This window comes from Geotrypetes seraphini, chromosome 3, assembly GCF_902459505.1.
Source record: "Geotrypetes seraphini chromosome 3, aGeoSer1.1, whole genome shotgun sequence".
Taxonomy (NCBI): Eukaryota; Metazoa; Chordata; class Amphibia; order Gymnophiona; family Dermophiidae; genus Geotrypetes; species Geotrypetes seraphini.
The window spans coordinates 208395371-208409369 of record NC_047086.1 but is presented as its reverse complement, the minus strand read 5'-3'; the positions used below and the strand labels follow the sequence as shown (position 1 = coordinate 208409369).

The 13999-nt window shown below is 43.3% G+C and overlaps 1 protein-coding gene across 7 annotated transcripts in view; it reads right to left on the bottom strand.

Moving 5' to 3' along the window:
• Nucleotides 1-13999, bottom strand: part of AGAP2 (ArfGAP with GTPase domain, ankyrin repeat and PH domain 2) — a 526417-nt gene that overhangs the window by 109491 nt on the left and 402927 nt on the right. For all 7 annotated transcript variants that reach the window (XM_033938398.1, XM_033938399.1, XM_033938400.1 and 4 more), the window contains one exon: nucleotides 8700-8862. In XM_033938398.1, the coding sequence (XP_033794289.1) occupies nucleotides 8700-8862 (163 nt within the window). The remainder of the gene's footprint in view (nucleotides 1-8699; nucleotides 8863-13999) is intronic.

Genomic DNA, 13999 nt, shown 5'->3' with positions numbered 1-13999 from the left:
GGGAGAAGACGCTGGCAGGGAAGAAGACAGAGATGCCAGACTATGGGGGGAGCGGAGGGAGGGAAGAAGATGGGTGCCAGACCAATTTGGAAGGGGGGGAGAAAGGGAGAGGCACAGTAATAGAGCAAATGGAAGAGGCAGAGAGAAGAGAGACAGTGGATGGAACGAAGAGAGTAACAAGAAGATGAGGAAAGCAGAAACCAGAGAAGATAAAGGTAGAACAAAAATATTCTATTTTATTTATTGCTTTAGGAGACATGTGTCACTGTTTCTGTGGTGTTTCATTGTATGCAGAGTCCAGCTTCTTGCTGGTTCAATTTAACCTTTGTCTATGTATTTCTATTTTATCCCCCCTTTTACAAAACTGTGGAGCATTGTTTAGCGCCGTCCGTGGTGGTAGCAGCTCTGATGCTCAGAATTCTATGGGTGTCAGAGCTGTTCTATGGGTGGCTAAAATCCACACTACAGTTTTGTCAAAGGGGGAGGGGTTAGTTTGTGATGACATATTCCATACTAGGCGAAGGTGTTTTCTGTGTTCTGTGTGTTCGAAAGACATAGTTTTCTGTTAGGATTGACGGTGTAGGATTGATTTGTACTAGTCTGGCTTGTTTAGTTTTACAATGGGTGTATTAATGTTGTACTGCTCACTGCAGTATGTAAGATGCTGCCTTTTCCTAGGTACTCATGTGTGACATGTGGCTTGTTACTAAAAATCGTGTTTTTCGTACAGATGGGGGGGGGTGCCAAAAAATGATGGGCCCCGGGTATCACATATGCTAGGTACGCCACTGCTCTTATCATAAGGGACTATCTTGGTTTGTACTATAATACTGGTGGTGTATGATTACGTGAAGCCTTGTTTTGCAATCTGCATTTTTTTCTTCTTTATAATCTCCTTTCCCGCGCACCCTTTTTATAGTGGTCTAATGTAGAGTAATATATTTTTGATTTATTTAATCTTTGTACTAATTCCTTTGTGACTTAGTTCTTGAGGCACAATGTCCCGCTCCAAGACGCCCCCCCCAGTGCTGACAACATTTCAATTAGACTGGTTTTATCCAGTCTAAATGAAGTGTTTAACCTGTGGCCAATGCACAGAGGCTTTTGGTCACTGCTTTACCATGCATGGAAGCAGTAAACAAAAGTCTTATTACTACTACTACTACTATTCTATAGCGCTGAAGGGCGTAAGCAGGGCTGTACATTTTGACATTAAATAGACAGTCCCTGCTTGGAAGAGCTTACAGTCTAATTTGGACAGACAGACATGACACAGAGGGTTGGGGATGCAGATCCCAAGGAGAAGAGTTAGGAGTTGAAAGCAGTCTCAAAGAGGTGAGCTTTTAACTTGAACACTGTCAGAGACGGAGCCCGCCATAGGGATTCAGGCAGTTTGTTTCAGGCATACAGCGCAGCAAGACAGAAAGGATAGAGTTTGGAGTTGGCAGGGAAAGAGGGGGAAAGAAGTGAAGAGAGGTAATGAGCGGTAGCTGAGTGAATGCATTTCTAAGACCGTAAGAGGAGTCTGAATTGTATTCGGAAATGGATAGGAAGCCAATGAAGTGACTTTAGGAGAGGGGTAACGTGTGGAATATGAGTCATGCAGCCAAATTATGGATGGATTTAAGGAAAGAAAGATGGCAGAGCGGAAGACCTGAGAGCAGCAAGTTGCAGTAATCTAAGTGTAAGGTGATGAGGGCGTGGATAAGGGTTTTGGTAGTGTGCTCAGAGAGGAAAGGTTGGATTTTGGTAATTTTATAGAGAAAAAACCAGCAAGTTTTAGCAATCTGTTGTATCTGGGCGAAAAAGGAGAAAAAAGGGTCATAGATGACCCCGAGATTATGAGCAGACAAGACAGGGAGGATGAGAGTATTGTCCATAGAGACAGAGAATGGGAGTAGCAGGGAGGTAGGTTTAGGCAGGAAGATGAACAGCTCCATATTCAGTTTTAAATGGCGGTGAAATGTCCAGGCAGCAATGTCAGAAATGCTGAGACTCGGGTCTGGGCTACAGTAGAAATGTCCAGTGCGGAGAGCTAGATCTGGGAATCATCAGTATATAGGTGATACTGGAAACCATGGGAAGAGATCAGCACTCCAAGTGAACAGGTGTAGATTAAGAAAAGAAGTGGCCCCAGGACAGAGCCTTGAGGTACACCAATTGATAGCCGGATGGCTTTGGAGGAAAAACCACTGTTGCATACACTGAAGGTGCGATGGGACAGATAGGAAGAAAATAAGAGAGAGCAGAACCCTGGAATCCCAGCAAGGACAGCTTATCAAGGAGCAGGCTGTGATAAATAGTATCAAAGGCGGCAGATAGATCGAGAAAGATGAGGATGGAGTAGAGGCTATTGGACCTGGCCAGGAACATGTCATTGGACACTTTAGTAAGGGTGGTTTCTGTGGAATGCAGTGGGTGAATTAGCAGATTCTGTGCAATGCCCAGAATAAGGGGCTGCACAAAACCCCTATCAAACTACCAACAGCTCTGAGCTGTTGGTATGGCTCCCCTGCCTTTGTTTTCGTCACAGCTCTTATGGACATTTTCCAGGAAATTCTGACCCTTTAGCAACTAGTGCTCAACAGCAACCGCATTCATGTAATTTGCAAGCTGTTACTTTTGAGCATTGGTCATTAAAAACAGACTGTTGCTTCTCTGGTGCTTTCTCTGTTTTGTTATAACAAGTTTATACTTGGGTTTATTTTTACTAGATATAATAAAAGTAAAGTTTTAAAAATTTAAAACTAGAAATCAATAAGAGAAAATCTCTCACAGAATGCAGAATGCACAGAATGCAGCAGGTATATATCCTAACAGCTCTGCAAAACTAAAGACTGAAAGAGATCCCACATAACAGTAACAAATAGGAAATCACACACATGCATGGTAGGGCTTCTCAGAGTTTCCAAAGTTTCTCTACACAAGCTTCATTAGATGATGCCATTCTGTCATCTATCTGTGAGGCTTTGCTATCCTGATTGTCCTTGGAGTAATTAAGAATATCCTGAAAATTTGACCTGTTTGTGGCTCTTGATGACCATCAGTGAATACTAGTGCTGCCCGATTCACGATTCGAATCGGTTCACCGATTCGAATTAGGTGAATTGATTCGAATCAGTGTGTTTTGGTAAAAAACCGGACTCACCGATTCAACCCCGATTCAAGTTAATTCTTTTTTTCACCACCGGCCGCCGGACTCATTCCCTTCTAATGTAACTTCCGGTTTTGTGAAACCGGAAGTTACATCAGAAGAAACAAAAGGGAGCATTGAGGGGGGAGCGAGTAAATCTCGGAAGCAAAGGGTAACCAGTAGGAGGGCTGAGAATCGGCGGCAGGGGGGGGCTAAGAATCGGCAGCAGGGGGGGCTGAGAATCGGCAGGGGAGGTGAGGGCTGAGAATCGGCAGGGGGGCTGGTGAGTCTTGGGATGGAAGCTGGGAATCGGCAGGGGGCTGGTGAGTTTTGGAGGCTAGGGATGGAAGCTGGGAATTGGCGGCGGGGGGTCTGAGAATCGGCAGCAGGGGGGGCTGAGAATCGGCAGGGGGGTGAGGGCTGAGAATCGGCAGGGTGGGCTGGTGAGTCTTGGGATGGAAGCTGGGAATCGGCAGGGGAGCTGGTGAGTCTTGGGGGCTGGGAATGGAAGCTGAGAATCGGGCAGAGGGGCTGGGGAAGCTGAGAATCGAGCAGGGGGGCTGGGGAAGCTGAGAATCGGACAGAGGGGCTGGGGAAAATTAGAATTGGGCTGGGAAAGCTGAGAATCAGGCTGCCCGATTCACGATTCAAATCGATTTACCACAACAAAAAATCGGCCTCCCGATTCGTTGACTGACTCTCCCCCCTCGCCCCTAAAGTAGGAGCGGCAGCGCTGCCTCTTGCTGGCCTGCCGCTCCTGTTTTAGAGGGCGAGTGGGGAGGGTCAGTCGGGAAGTGGCTTCCCCGCTGGTGTCCAGCTTCCCCGCATCAATTTACCTAATTTCAGCAGCCTGCCCTGCAGAAGATCGCTGGCTCTAGCGATCTTTGCAAGCTGCCATACGTCGTCCGAGTTGCCTTCTCTCTGCCGCAGTCCCGCCCCTTCTCTGACATCAGAGGAGGGGCGGGACCGCGGCAGAGAGAAGGCAACTCAGACGACGTATGGCAGCTTGCAAAGATCGCTAGAGCCAGCGATCTTCTGCAGGGCAGGCTGCTGAAATTAGGTAAATTGAATATGCAGGCCTTCAGGGGGTAAAGACGTTCAGGGGAGGGGGCCCTGGTGTAGAAGTACAAGGAGGGAGGGATGGAAGGGGGGGTCAAAGACGTTCATATGCCGGATTTTGGGGGGAAGAAATAAGGGGTCTAAAAACAGAGGAGAGGGAGAGAGATGGTGGACAATGGGGATTTAGGGATGAAAGTTACAGAAAGGGAGAGATGCTGGATGAAAGGGTAGTTGAGAAAAGGTGGAGATGAAAAAAAAAAAGAAAGATGCCAGACCTCCAGGAGAGAATAGGGAAACGGAAAGGGAGGACAGAGATGGCAGATGGATGGTTAGCATGGAGAAAGAAGAAAGAAGGAAACCCTGGCAAGCAAGCTATCAGAAGACAACCAGAACCTGGGACCAACAAGATTTGAACAATGACCAGACAATACAAGGTAGAAAAAATAATTATATTTTCTATTTTGTGATTACAATATGTCAGATTTGAAATGTGTATCCTGCCAGAGCTTTCGTTAGACCACAAACGTGAGCTAGGATTTAACAGAGAGAGGAAAAGTCTTTTTTGTTTGTTTTGTTTACACCACAGCGCCAGTGTGGTTAGGAGAAGGCAAAGGGGGTGAAGAGGCTATAAAATAAACCCACCAGGATGTTTAAAAAACAAACAAACACCCAATTGGGCAGGAAAATCGAATTGAAACGAAAAATCGATTCATTAGGCTGAATCGAATTGAATCGAAATTTTTTTCCCTGAATTGGGCAGCACTAGTGAATACCATTGCACTAGCAACACACAATCTAGCAAAAGATTTACAAACAAAGGATCTCAAATAAGTAAAAACAAATGTGCAATCAATAGTGAAGGCTTTACAAAGAAAAATTACTAAGAAATCTATGAACTAGAGAATGACATGGGGACAAATTTTTCCTCATCCCCATGGGAACTCATTTTCCCATCTCCGCAAGTTCTTTTTCTGTCCTTGCCCTATTCCTACAAGCTCTATCTTCATCTGCACAAGCCTCAAACACTTTAAAATCATAAGTGTTCGAGGCTTGTGCGGTTAAGGCAGAGCTTACAGGAATGGGGCAGGGACAGAGACAGCAACAAAACTCATGGGGATGGGACGGGGAAATTGAGTTCCTGTGGGGACGGAGACAAATTTGTTCCCATATCATTCTCTACTATGAACCCTAGCTAGCAAGGTTCTACTAAATTAGGGAAAAAATGAAGATGAAAAGGAATATTTTTCCATGAAAAATTAATACCAGTTAAAAAGTTTTACTAAGAAAACTGATACTCGTCTGTGGCCATGAGTTGTGAAGGTTGTGCTGCCAACAGAAGGGGGTGGTTACAAAGAGAGGGAGGGGAGGGGAGAGAAATGCTGCACCCAAATGGGGAGAGAGAGGAAAGGAGGGAGGAGGAAGACCAGGAAAGGGAGAGAAGAAGAAAGAGATGCCAGACCATGGGGAAGAGAGGGAGAGAAAGGAAGGAAGGAAAGGAGATACCAGACCATGGAGGGGGAGGGATAGATGCCAGGGCATGGGGGAAGGGAAGGAGACATAGATGTCAGACCAGGGAAAAGGAATGAGGGAGGGAAATGAAGGAGAGAAGATGCCAGATCATGGAGGTGAAGAGAAAGATGGAAGGGGAGAATAGAGATGCCAGGGCATGGGGGGAAGGAGATAGAGATGCTAGACCATGGGGTGGAATGAGAAGAAAGGAAGGAAAGGAGAGGGGGTAGAGACAGAAAGACAAAAATGGAAAGGGGGCTGAAGCTGAAATGAATCATGTACAAAGGAGAGAAGGGGCACAGGATAGACAGTTTATGAAAGGAACACAGAAAGAGGGAAGATGCCATATGGAAGAGATACAGAGGCGGACAGTGGATGGAAGGAGCAAAGAGGACAGATGGAAAGAGAGCAAAGAGAAGATGATTAAAGCAGAAATGACAAAAGGTAAAAAAATGATTTTTGTTGTTGCTTTATAATGAAGTACTATTGTAGCTGTATTGATAAAAGTATATAAACAGGAAATGGAAATAAGGCAAATTTTTTATTAGACTAAACCTCTTTCCTCAGGTCAAGACAGGATACCGTAACAGAAGTATGATGTGCTGACCTGAAGGAGGAAGATTTGGCCTCTGAAAGCTAATTGTAAAATGGATTAGTCCAATAAAATGGTATTTCTTATTTTCCATCTTTTGTTTTATTTCTGTTTGTTAATTTGTAAAGTGATTACTATTTTTCAGTTTTTTTCCACATTACATTTCCTTCCTGAAAGAAAAAGGGATAGAAGGGTACAGATAGAGGAATACTACACAGGTCCTGGACCTGATGGGCAGCCGCGTGAGCGGACTGCTGGGCATGATGGACCTCTGGTCTGACCCAGCAAAGGCAATGCTTATGTTCTTATGTTCTTACATCTGCTGTCTTTATATTTTGCACAGTCTTTATATTTTGCACAGTATCAGAGGACATGCATCACTGTTTCTGTTTCTGTGGTGTTGCATTGCATGCAAAGTCTGGCTTCTTTGTGGTTCAGTTTAACTTTTGTCTACATATTTCTAATTTTTAGTTTGTGATTATATATTCCATACTGGGTAAGGGTGTTTCTGTGTTCTGGGTGTATGGTTTTCTGATAGCACTGACTGGGCAAGATTGATCTATACTATTCTGGCTTGTTTAGTTTTACAGTGGTTCTATTGCTCACTGTAGTATGTAAGATGCTGCCTTTTCCTAGGTACACTCTTATTTTGTGGCATGTGGATTATTACTAAAAGTCATGTTTTTCATATATAGGAGGGGGCTGTTAGAAAATGATGGGCCCCGGGTATCATATATGCCAGGTACGCCACTGAATAGAAAGAAATGCATTTCTTTCTGACCAGTCCAAAATATAAAAACAACAGATGTAAAATTTCAAACTTAACATATTTCAATCACTAAATAGAAAATAAAAACATTTTTCCTATCCTTGTTATCTGGCGATTTTTTATTTTTATTTTTCTGATCATCTTGTTCCCTCTGTGCTCTTAACTCTGTTTCCAAAGCCTCCTTACACATTTGCTGTTTCTTTCCTCTCCTTCTTCACTTTTTGCACTACATCCATCTTTGGCACTGATTTTCATATTCAGTTTTCTTCCATTTTTCTGCCTCCATCTCAAATCTATCTACCTTTCCATCTCTTCCCTTCTCCTCCATCCATGTGCATCATCTCCTCCCTCCCTTCTCTCCATGTCTACCATCTCTTCCCTCTCTTCTCTTCCCCTTCCCTACATCAATATGCACCATCTATTACCCCCATCCATGTGTACCATCCTTCCCTCGCTTCTCTTTTCTCCATCCATGTGTACCATCTCTTCCCTCCTCTTCCCTTCCCTCCATGTGCACTCTTTGTTCCTGTTCCCCTCCCCTCCATCCATATGCCACCATCTCCTTTCCCTCTCCTCCATCCATACACCCCTGTTCCCCTCCTCTCTGTTCCCTCCCATTCAGCATCTCTCCCTTCTTCTACCTCCCTCCTCACCACCCCCGATTCTACCAAATGTCTTTCCCATCCGGTTCTGAAGCTCCTCCTCACCTAGAAAACTACAAGGAGGTTGCCAGTATGGAAGGATTCTCTAGCACTGTCCATATCCTTCTCTGCACAGTTCCTTTGCTGCGGTCTGCCCAAGTGGAAATGGGAAGTTGATTCAGAGGGGATTGGACCACAGCAGAACAGTACAGAGTAGGCCATCGTGCTGGAGAATCACTGCCACGTCAGTGCCCTCCCTGTAATTTTCAAGGTGAGGAGGGCTTTGAAACTGGGTAGGAAGCTGTGAGCCACATAAGAGGTCCCCATGGGCTGCCACTGGTTTGCAGGCCTTGCAATGAAGAACACTACACTAAGCTTTAGTAAAAGGGCCCCAAAGTGTCCTCAAAGATTCATTACCACTCATTCAAGATAATAGATTATATTTTATTCAAAATTAAACCATTTAAGGGAAGATAAATTACCATCAAAGATTATGTCCCCCTTATAAGTATATGCACAAATTTGTGCCTGTACTTGTGCAGGTATTTTTTAAAGACAAAACTATGTTCATACTTGTCTCTAAAGTTCAATGGTAAACGTTCATAGATGTTATACATGCAGACTTCTACAAAGGAGGCAATAATATTCTTATACATAAAAGAATATTCACTTTTGGAAAGAGTTTGATTATCTCCCTATTAATATTAAAACAAGTATATTTGCTAGATAAAAGAATATTTCACCCCTGGAAAGGATTTATCTCCCTCTTAATATCTGAAAAAAGGACTTCTTTAAAACAAGTATATATGCTAGAAAAAGACTAAGGGCTCCTTTTACTAAGGTGCGCTAGCATTTTTAGCACACGCAGGATATTACTGCGCGCTATGCAGCTAGAACTAACACCAGCTCAATGCTGGCAACTAACGCAGCTTAGTAAAAGGAGCCCTAAAATTCAGTTTACATACATATTTATTTTTACTATCCCTGCTGACTTACTTGTGGCTTCCCCAACTTGAACTGTGCTCATGTCCTTCACCAAACCATTGATACTAGTAGAGGGAGCACAGGAAGAGATGGCTCGGGGTGGTCGTTTCCCTGGGACCTTCACAGTAGTCTTTAGAAGATCCATCTCTTTCCCATGATTACTGTGGATGTAATCCTGTAAGCACAGGTAGAGACAATAAATAATCATAATCCTGAATCCATATATTTTGTTGCAGTTGTAATAAGCCAGTTATTATTGCCATGCATATTCTGAATAATTGAGGCCTTATAAAATGACCTGTCATTTGTAATTCAGGGAGATTCTTGGTTGTTTCCCTACCAGTTAGTAGGATGCCAAGAATTCCCAAGGCTTTGCATGTTTAATTACACTTTTATGTTTGATGGTTTTTTTTCCTTGGCTTCTTCCAGAGATGGAAGAAAGAGCTGAGGGGGTGTGTAGCCTGTTCATTTGTTATTTAGAGCAAACAGAATGTGATAAAACAGGAAACAAAAGCAAACCCACATCACTGGAAAAAAGAAAACCTAGTAAACAATAAATATAAGAAATTTAAGGAAAATTTACACAATTCCTACATCAAGATACCATACTTCTTGAACCTAATACTGCCACACAAAAAGCACTTTCAAACAAGAACTCCTAGAGAGATTTAATGATCAAGGATTGGAATATATGATCTGCGGTATGCAGAACCCAGAAGGTGGAAAAGAGCTGGGTATATTTCTGATCTAAAGACCACCAAATAATAAGAACTCAATAGAGGATAAATTATCCAACTTGATCATACATTGCGCAACCATCTTTTCTAGTTTGATAATGCCTGGGGACCTAAATCTATATCTAGAAATGCACAAAGATCCCAAAGTCTGCACCTTTCAAAACCTTAATTCACATCTTTTCATATGAATCAACTCATAAGGGAAGATATTGCTTAGATTTTATTTCCGCTGTGTCTGAAGGTCTAAAATTCCCCCTGATAGATCATGTGAAATGGGAACTAGTTATCTGGTCCGACCACTATCTTTTAAATTTCTATTTAAAACTTCCCAAAATATTCACTCTTAGAACTCATAAGAATACATGTACAAAATGGTACAGTAAGATACCAACAATGGATTCTGGCAATTGGATCAGGTAGAACCTATGAATGCAGATGTAGATAAGACTCTACTCTCATGACATGAATTAACAACATCAGTTCTGTTTAAGATTGCTCTAGTTAAGGTTGCGAAGCTGAAGCAGAAATGCAATCCATGGTTTTCAGAACCATTACTAATATTACAAACCTAAGTAAGGAGGTTGGAGAGAGCTTGGAGGAAGTAGCAGAACCAGGAATGCATATAAGATAGAGAAGAGAAATAAAGAAATATAAAGTAGCAGTAACTGAGGCCAAAAAAACAATACTATAATAACCTGATCAACCAATCAAAAAAACTCTAACAGTCTCTTAGAGATTTTTAATTCACTAATATCTACTAAAGAATTATTGTTGATTCTACCATACAACAACCAGATACAGATAGTTTGGCACGCTATTTTCTAAACAAGATTAATGCTGGTTTTATAAAGCTGTGGTAGAGGTTTCTACTGTGGGCCGGTAAGGTACATGCTATGATGCTATATAGAATTCCTAAGAGAGTCGGAGCATTTACCTCGCTCGCCCACAGTAGAAACATCTACTGTGGCCTTGCAAAAGGAACCCTAAGATAGTAAGAGGGACATTTACACATACATTAGAAGACTGCATTGAATTAGATTCAAATAATATAGAAGGGGAATTCCAGCTGATAGATGTTGAAAAGAATTCTCTATTGTCACTCCAGATATAATCTCAGGCTTACTAAAGAGACTTTAAAAAAAATATTATAGACTAGACATGCCCATCAAATTTGTTAAGGAATATTCCTTCTGAATTTATGATATGGCTGACAGATCTTATTAATGCATACCTAGGAAAAGGCCAATATCCAAAAACATATCCACTATCACACTGACTACAATACCAAAGGCCATGGGACTAGATTTAACAAAAATAGAAAACTTTAGACCGGTGGTGGCCAGCAAAACTGTTAGAATTCTGTGTTTAATTTACAGCTAACAGATTTTCTATACAAGGCTGATGGTTTTTGCAGTTCACAGCATGGATTTAGATCCATGCATAGTACAGAATCCTTACTGTTAGAGCTAACAACAAAAGCAAAATCTTATTTAAATAAGGGCAAACAATCTGTTTTATTGCAGTTCTACATTTCAGTCACATTCGACACAATGGATCATTTCTCATTACTTTTCAAATTAAGTGAATTGGGTCTACGGGGTATGGTATTGAAATGGTTCTCAGAGTTTTGGGGGAAATAGAACAAATGAAGTAAAAAGGGGTAGCAGTAAATTCCAAGTCTGGAGAGCATTCTGTTGTGTGTCGCAAGGCTCTCCATTATCTCCATCCCTGTTTAATATATACCTAAGAGTTTTGGGTAAACTATTTTCTCCTTCCCAAATACAAGTATTATCCCAGGACAAGCAGGCAGGTATTCTCACATATGGGTGATGTCACCGACGGAGCCTGGATGCGGACGCCTCACAAGCAGACTTGCTTGAAGAAACTCGAAGTTTCGAGTTGCCCGCACCATGCATGCGCGAGTGCCTTCTCACCCAGTGCAGGGCGCGTCTCCTCAGTTCTCAGTTTTCTGCGGAGCCGAGAAGTTCGTCTTTGACTCTCTGCGTTAACTTCGTTACTTGTGCCTTCTCTGAACCACGGTTTGTTATTTTTTTTTCCTCACGAATCGCTGTTCTTATTTTCTTTATTTTATTTTCAGTTTAAAAAAAAATTTTTTTTCCTCTTCCTTCTGTTTTCCGGGACAGGCCACTCGGCCGCAGCCCGAGGGCTTCGATCTTGCGGCGGCTATTTTTACTTCTATGTCCCGGCCTGTGATGGGCTTCAAGAAGTGTGACAGGTGTAAGCATGTGATCTCTCTTACGGACCCAAACCGTTGCTGCCTCAAGTGCCTTGGGCCTAAACATCATCCTAGATCGTGCCTGCGCTGTCAAATGCTTCAGCCTCAAGCTTTCAATCATCGTCGTATTTTGGTGGACGAGCTCTTCGAGATGGAATCTTCTACTGATCCCTCGACTTCAAAGGTGACCTCGGCCTCGACTCCTACCGAGGTTCCTCCTGCTTCCACCTTAAGCCTCATCAGACCTTCGTCGTTTGCAGCGGCTCTTTCTTCAACGACATCTGCTGTATCTTCCCCTGTTTCCTCAGGTCACATAGCTCAGCAGTCGGTTCCAGTGGTAGTGATTAAAGTGCCTAAGACTTCCAAGTCGAAGCACACTCACACTACCTCAAAGGGACCTCCAGCCAAGGCAGGTGGTCCGGTTTCAGATGCGGATCCATCCTTGCCAGCTTCTTTCCAGACCATGTTGGAGAAGCAGTTCATTCAGTTCCTTACTAACATGGGACCGAAGTTTCTTCCTCTTATCCAGCCTGAGCATTCAGCAGTCTCCCGCGAGGTCGAGCCGCTTCCACTGCCTCAGGCTGACCTTCCACACTCTTTGCAGGGAGCAGAGTCTCTGTGAGTGTCTGGTCTGGCATCAGTGCATGTACAGCAAGGAGCAGATTCTTTGCAAGTGCCTCAGAAGGATTCCTCACACTCTATACAAGGAGCAGAGCATCAAGGTTCCTCCACTAAGCCTCTGGAGCTTCGATCTACAGCCTCCAGTCCCATACATTCATTGATACCATCGGCTGCTTCCATCTCCGAGGCGAAGTCTCCTCGATCTTCGAGATCTGCTTCCAGGCATAGTTCTCATCGACGATCGAGGCCTTCTTTGAGGCATCCTTCCAGGCATAGTTCTTCTTCTAAAGAAAGACCTTCTTCCACTAAGTCTCGATCTACTCCAACCTCGACTAGACCACCGATTCCTCGTTCGAGGTCTCCAATGCCGGACCTTGAGGATGTCCCGGTTTCGATTGCCTCGTCCAAGTCACCATATTCCTTTGATGCCTTTTTTCCTGCCGAAGCTTCATCTTCGACCCAGGCTGCCTCGACGTCCTCGAGTCCTTCTCGAGGCAAAGTATTAGCAGATCAGCTATCTTTCTCATCTTTTCTTCGTCAGATGGCTGTGGACTTGGATCTTCAATTAGATACTGGCTCCAAATACTCTAAGGAGTATCTCGAAGTCATGCATCTTCCTCAACCTCCAGCAGAGTCTCTTAAGCTTCCACTTCATAAGCTTTTGAATCAGACTTTTGGTCGATGCATGGAAACACCTTTTTCTATACCAGCTGTTCCAGGAAAATTGGACTCTAGGTATAAAACTGTGCATCGCAAAGGGTTTGACAACTCACAGTTCTACTCTGTCCTCATCCTCCTTGATCTATCTACAGCGTTCGACACTGTAGATCAGTGGTTCCCAACCCTGTCCTGGAGGAACACCAGGCCAATTGGGTTTTCAGGCTAGCCCTAATGAATATGCATGAAGCAAATTTGCATGCCTATCACTTCCATCATATGCAAATCTCTCTCATGCATATTCATTAGGGCTAGCCTGAAAACCCAATTGGACTGGTGTTCCTCCAGGACAGGGTTGGGAATCACTGCTGTAGATAACTGCCTACTTAATAATATACTATCTTCATTTGGATTCCAAGGCTTTATCTCATGGTTCTCTTCCTATCTTTCCTGTAGCACTTTTAGCTCCAGAGGATCTTCCTCCACTGCCATTCTGCTATGTATTGGTGTATCTCAGGGCTTGGTCCTGGGACCTCTTCTTCTTTTCTCCATCTACACTTCCTCCCTCAGCATTCTAATCTCCTCCCATGGTTTCCAGTACCATTTCTATGCTGACGATTTGCAAATCTACCTCTCCACGCCTAAAATTTCTACGGGAATCCAGACCCAAATCTCAACCTGCCTGGCTGACATTGCTACCTGGATGTCTCTCTGCCATCTACAATTAAAAATGGCCAAGACTGAAATCCTTCCCTTTTCTCCAAAACCTGCCTCTCCCCTTCCTCCATTCTTTATTTCAGTAGATAACATTCTCATCCTCCCTGTCTCATTGGCTTTCAACCTTGGGGTCATCGTTGACTCATCTATCTCCTTCTCTTCGCATATCCAACTTGTTGCTTCTTTCTATACAACATTGCTAAAATCCGGACTTTCCTTTCTGAACACATTACCAAGACTTTCATCCACACTCTCGTCACCTCTCGCCTAGATTACTATAATGTGTTTCTTGCAGGTCTTCCACTAAGTCATCTCTCTCCCTTTCAATCTGTTCAGAATTCTGC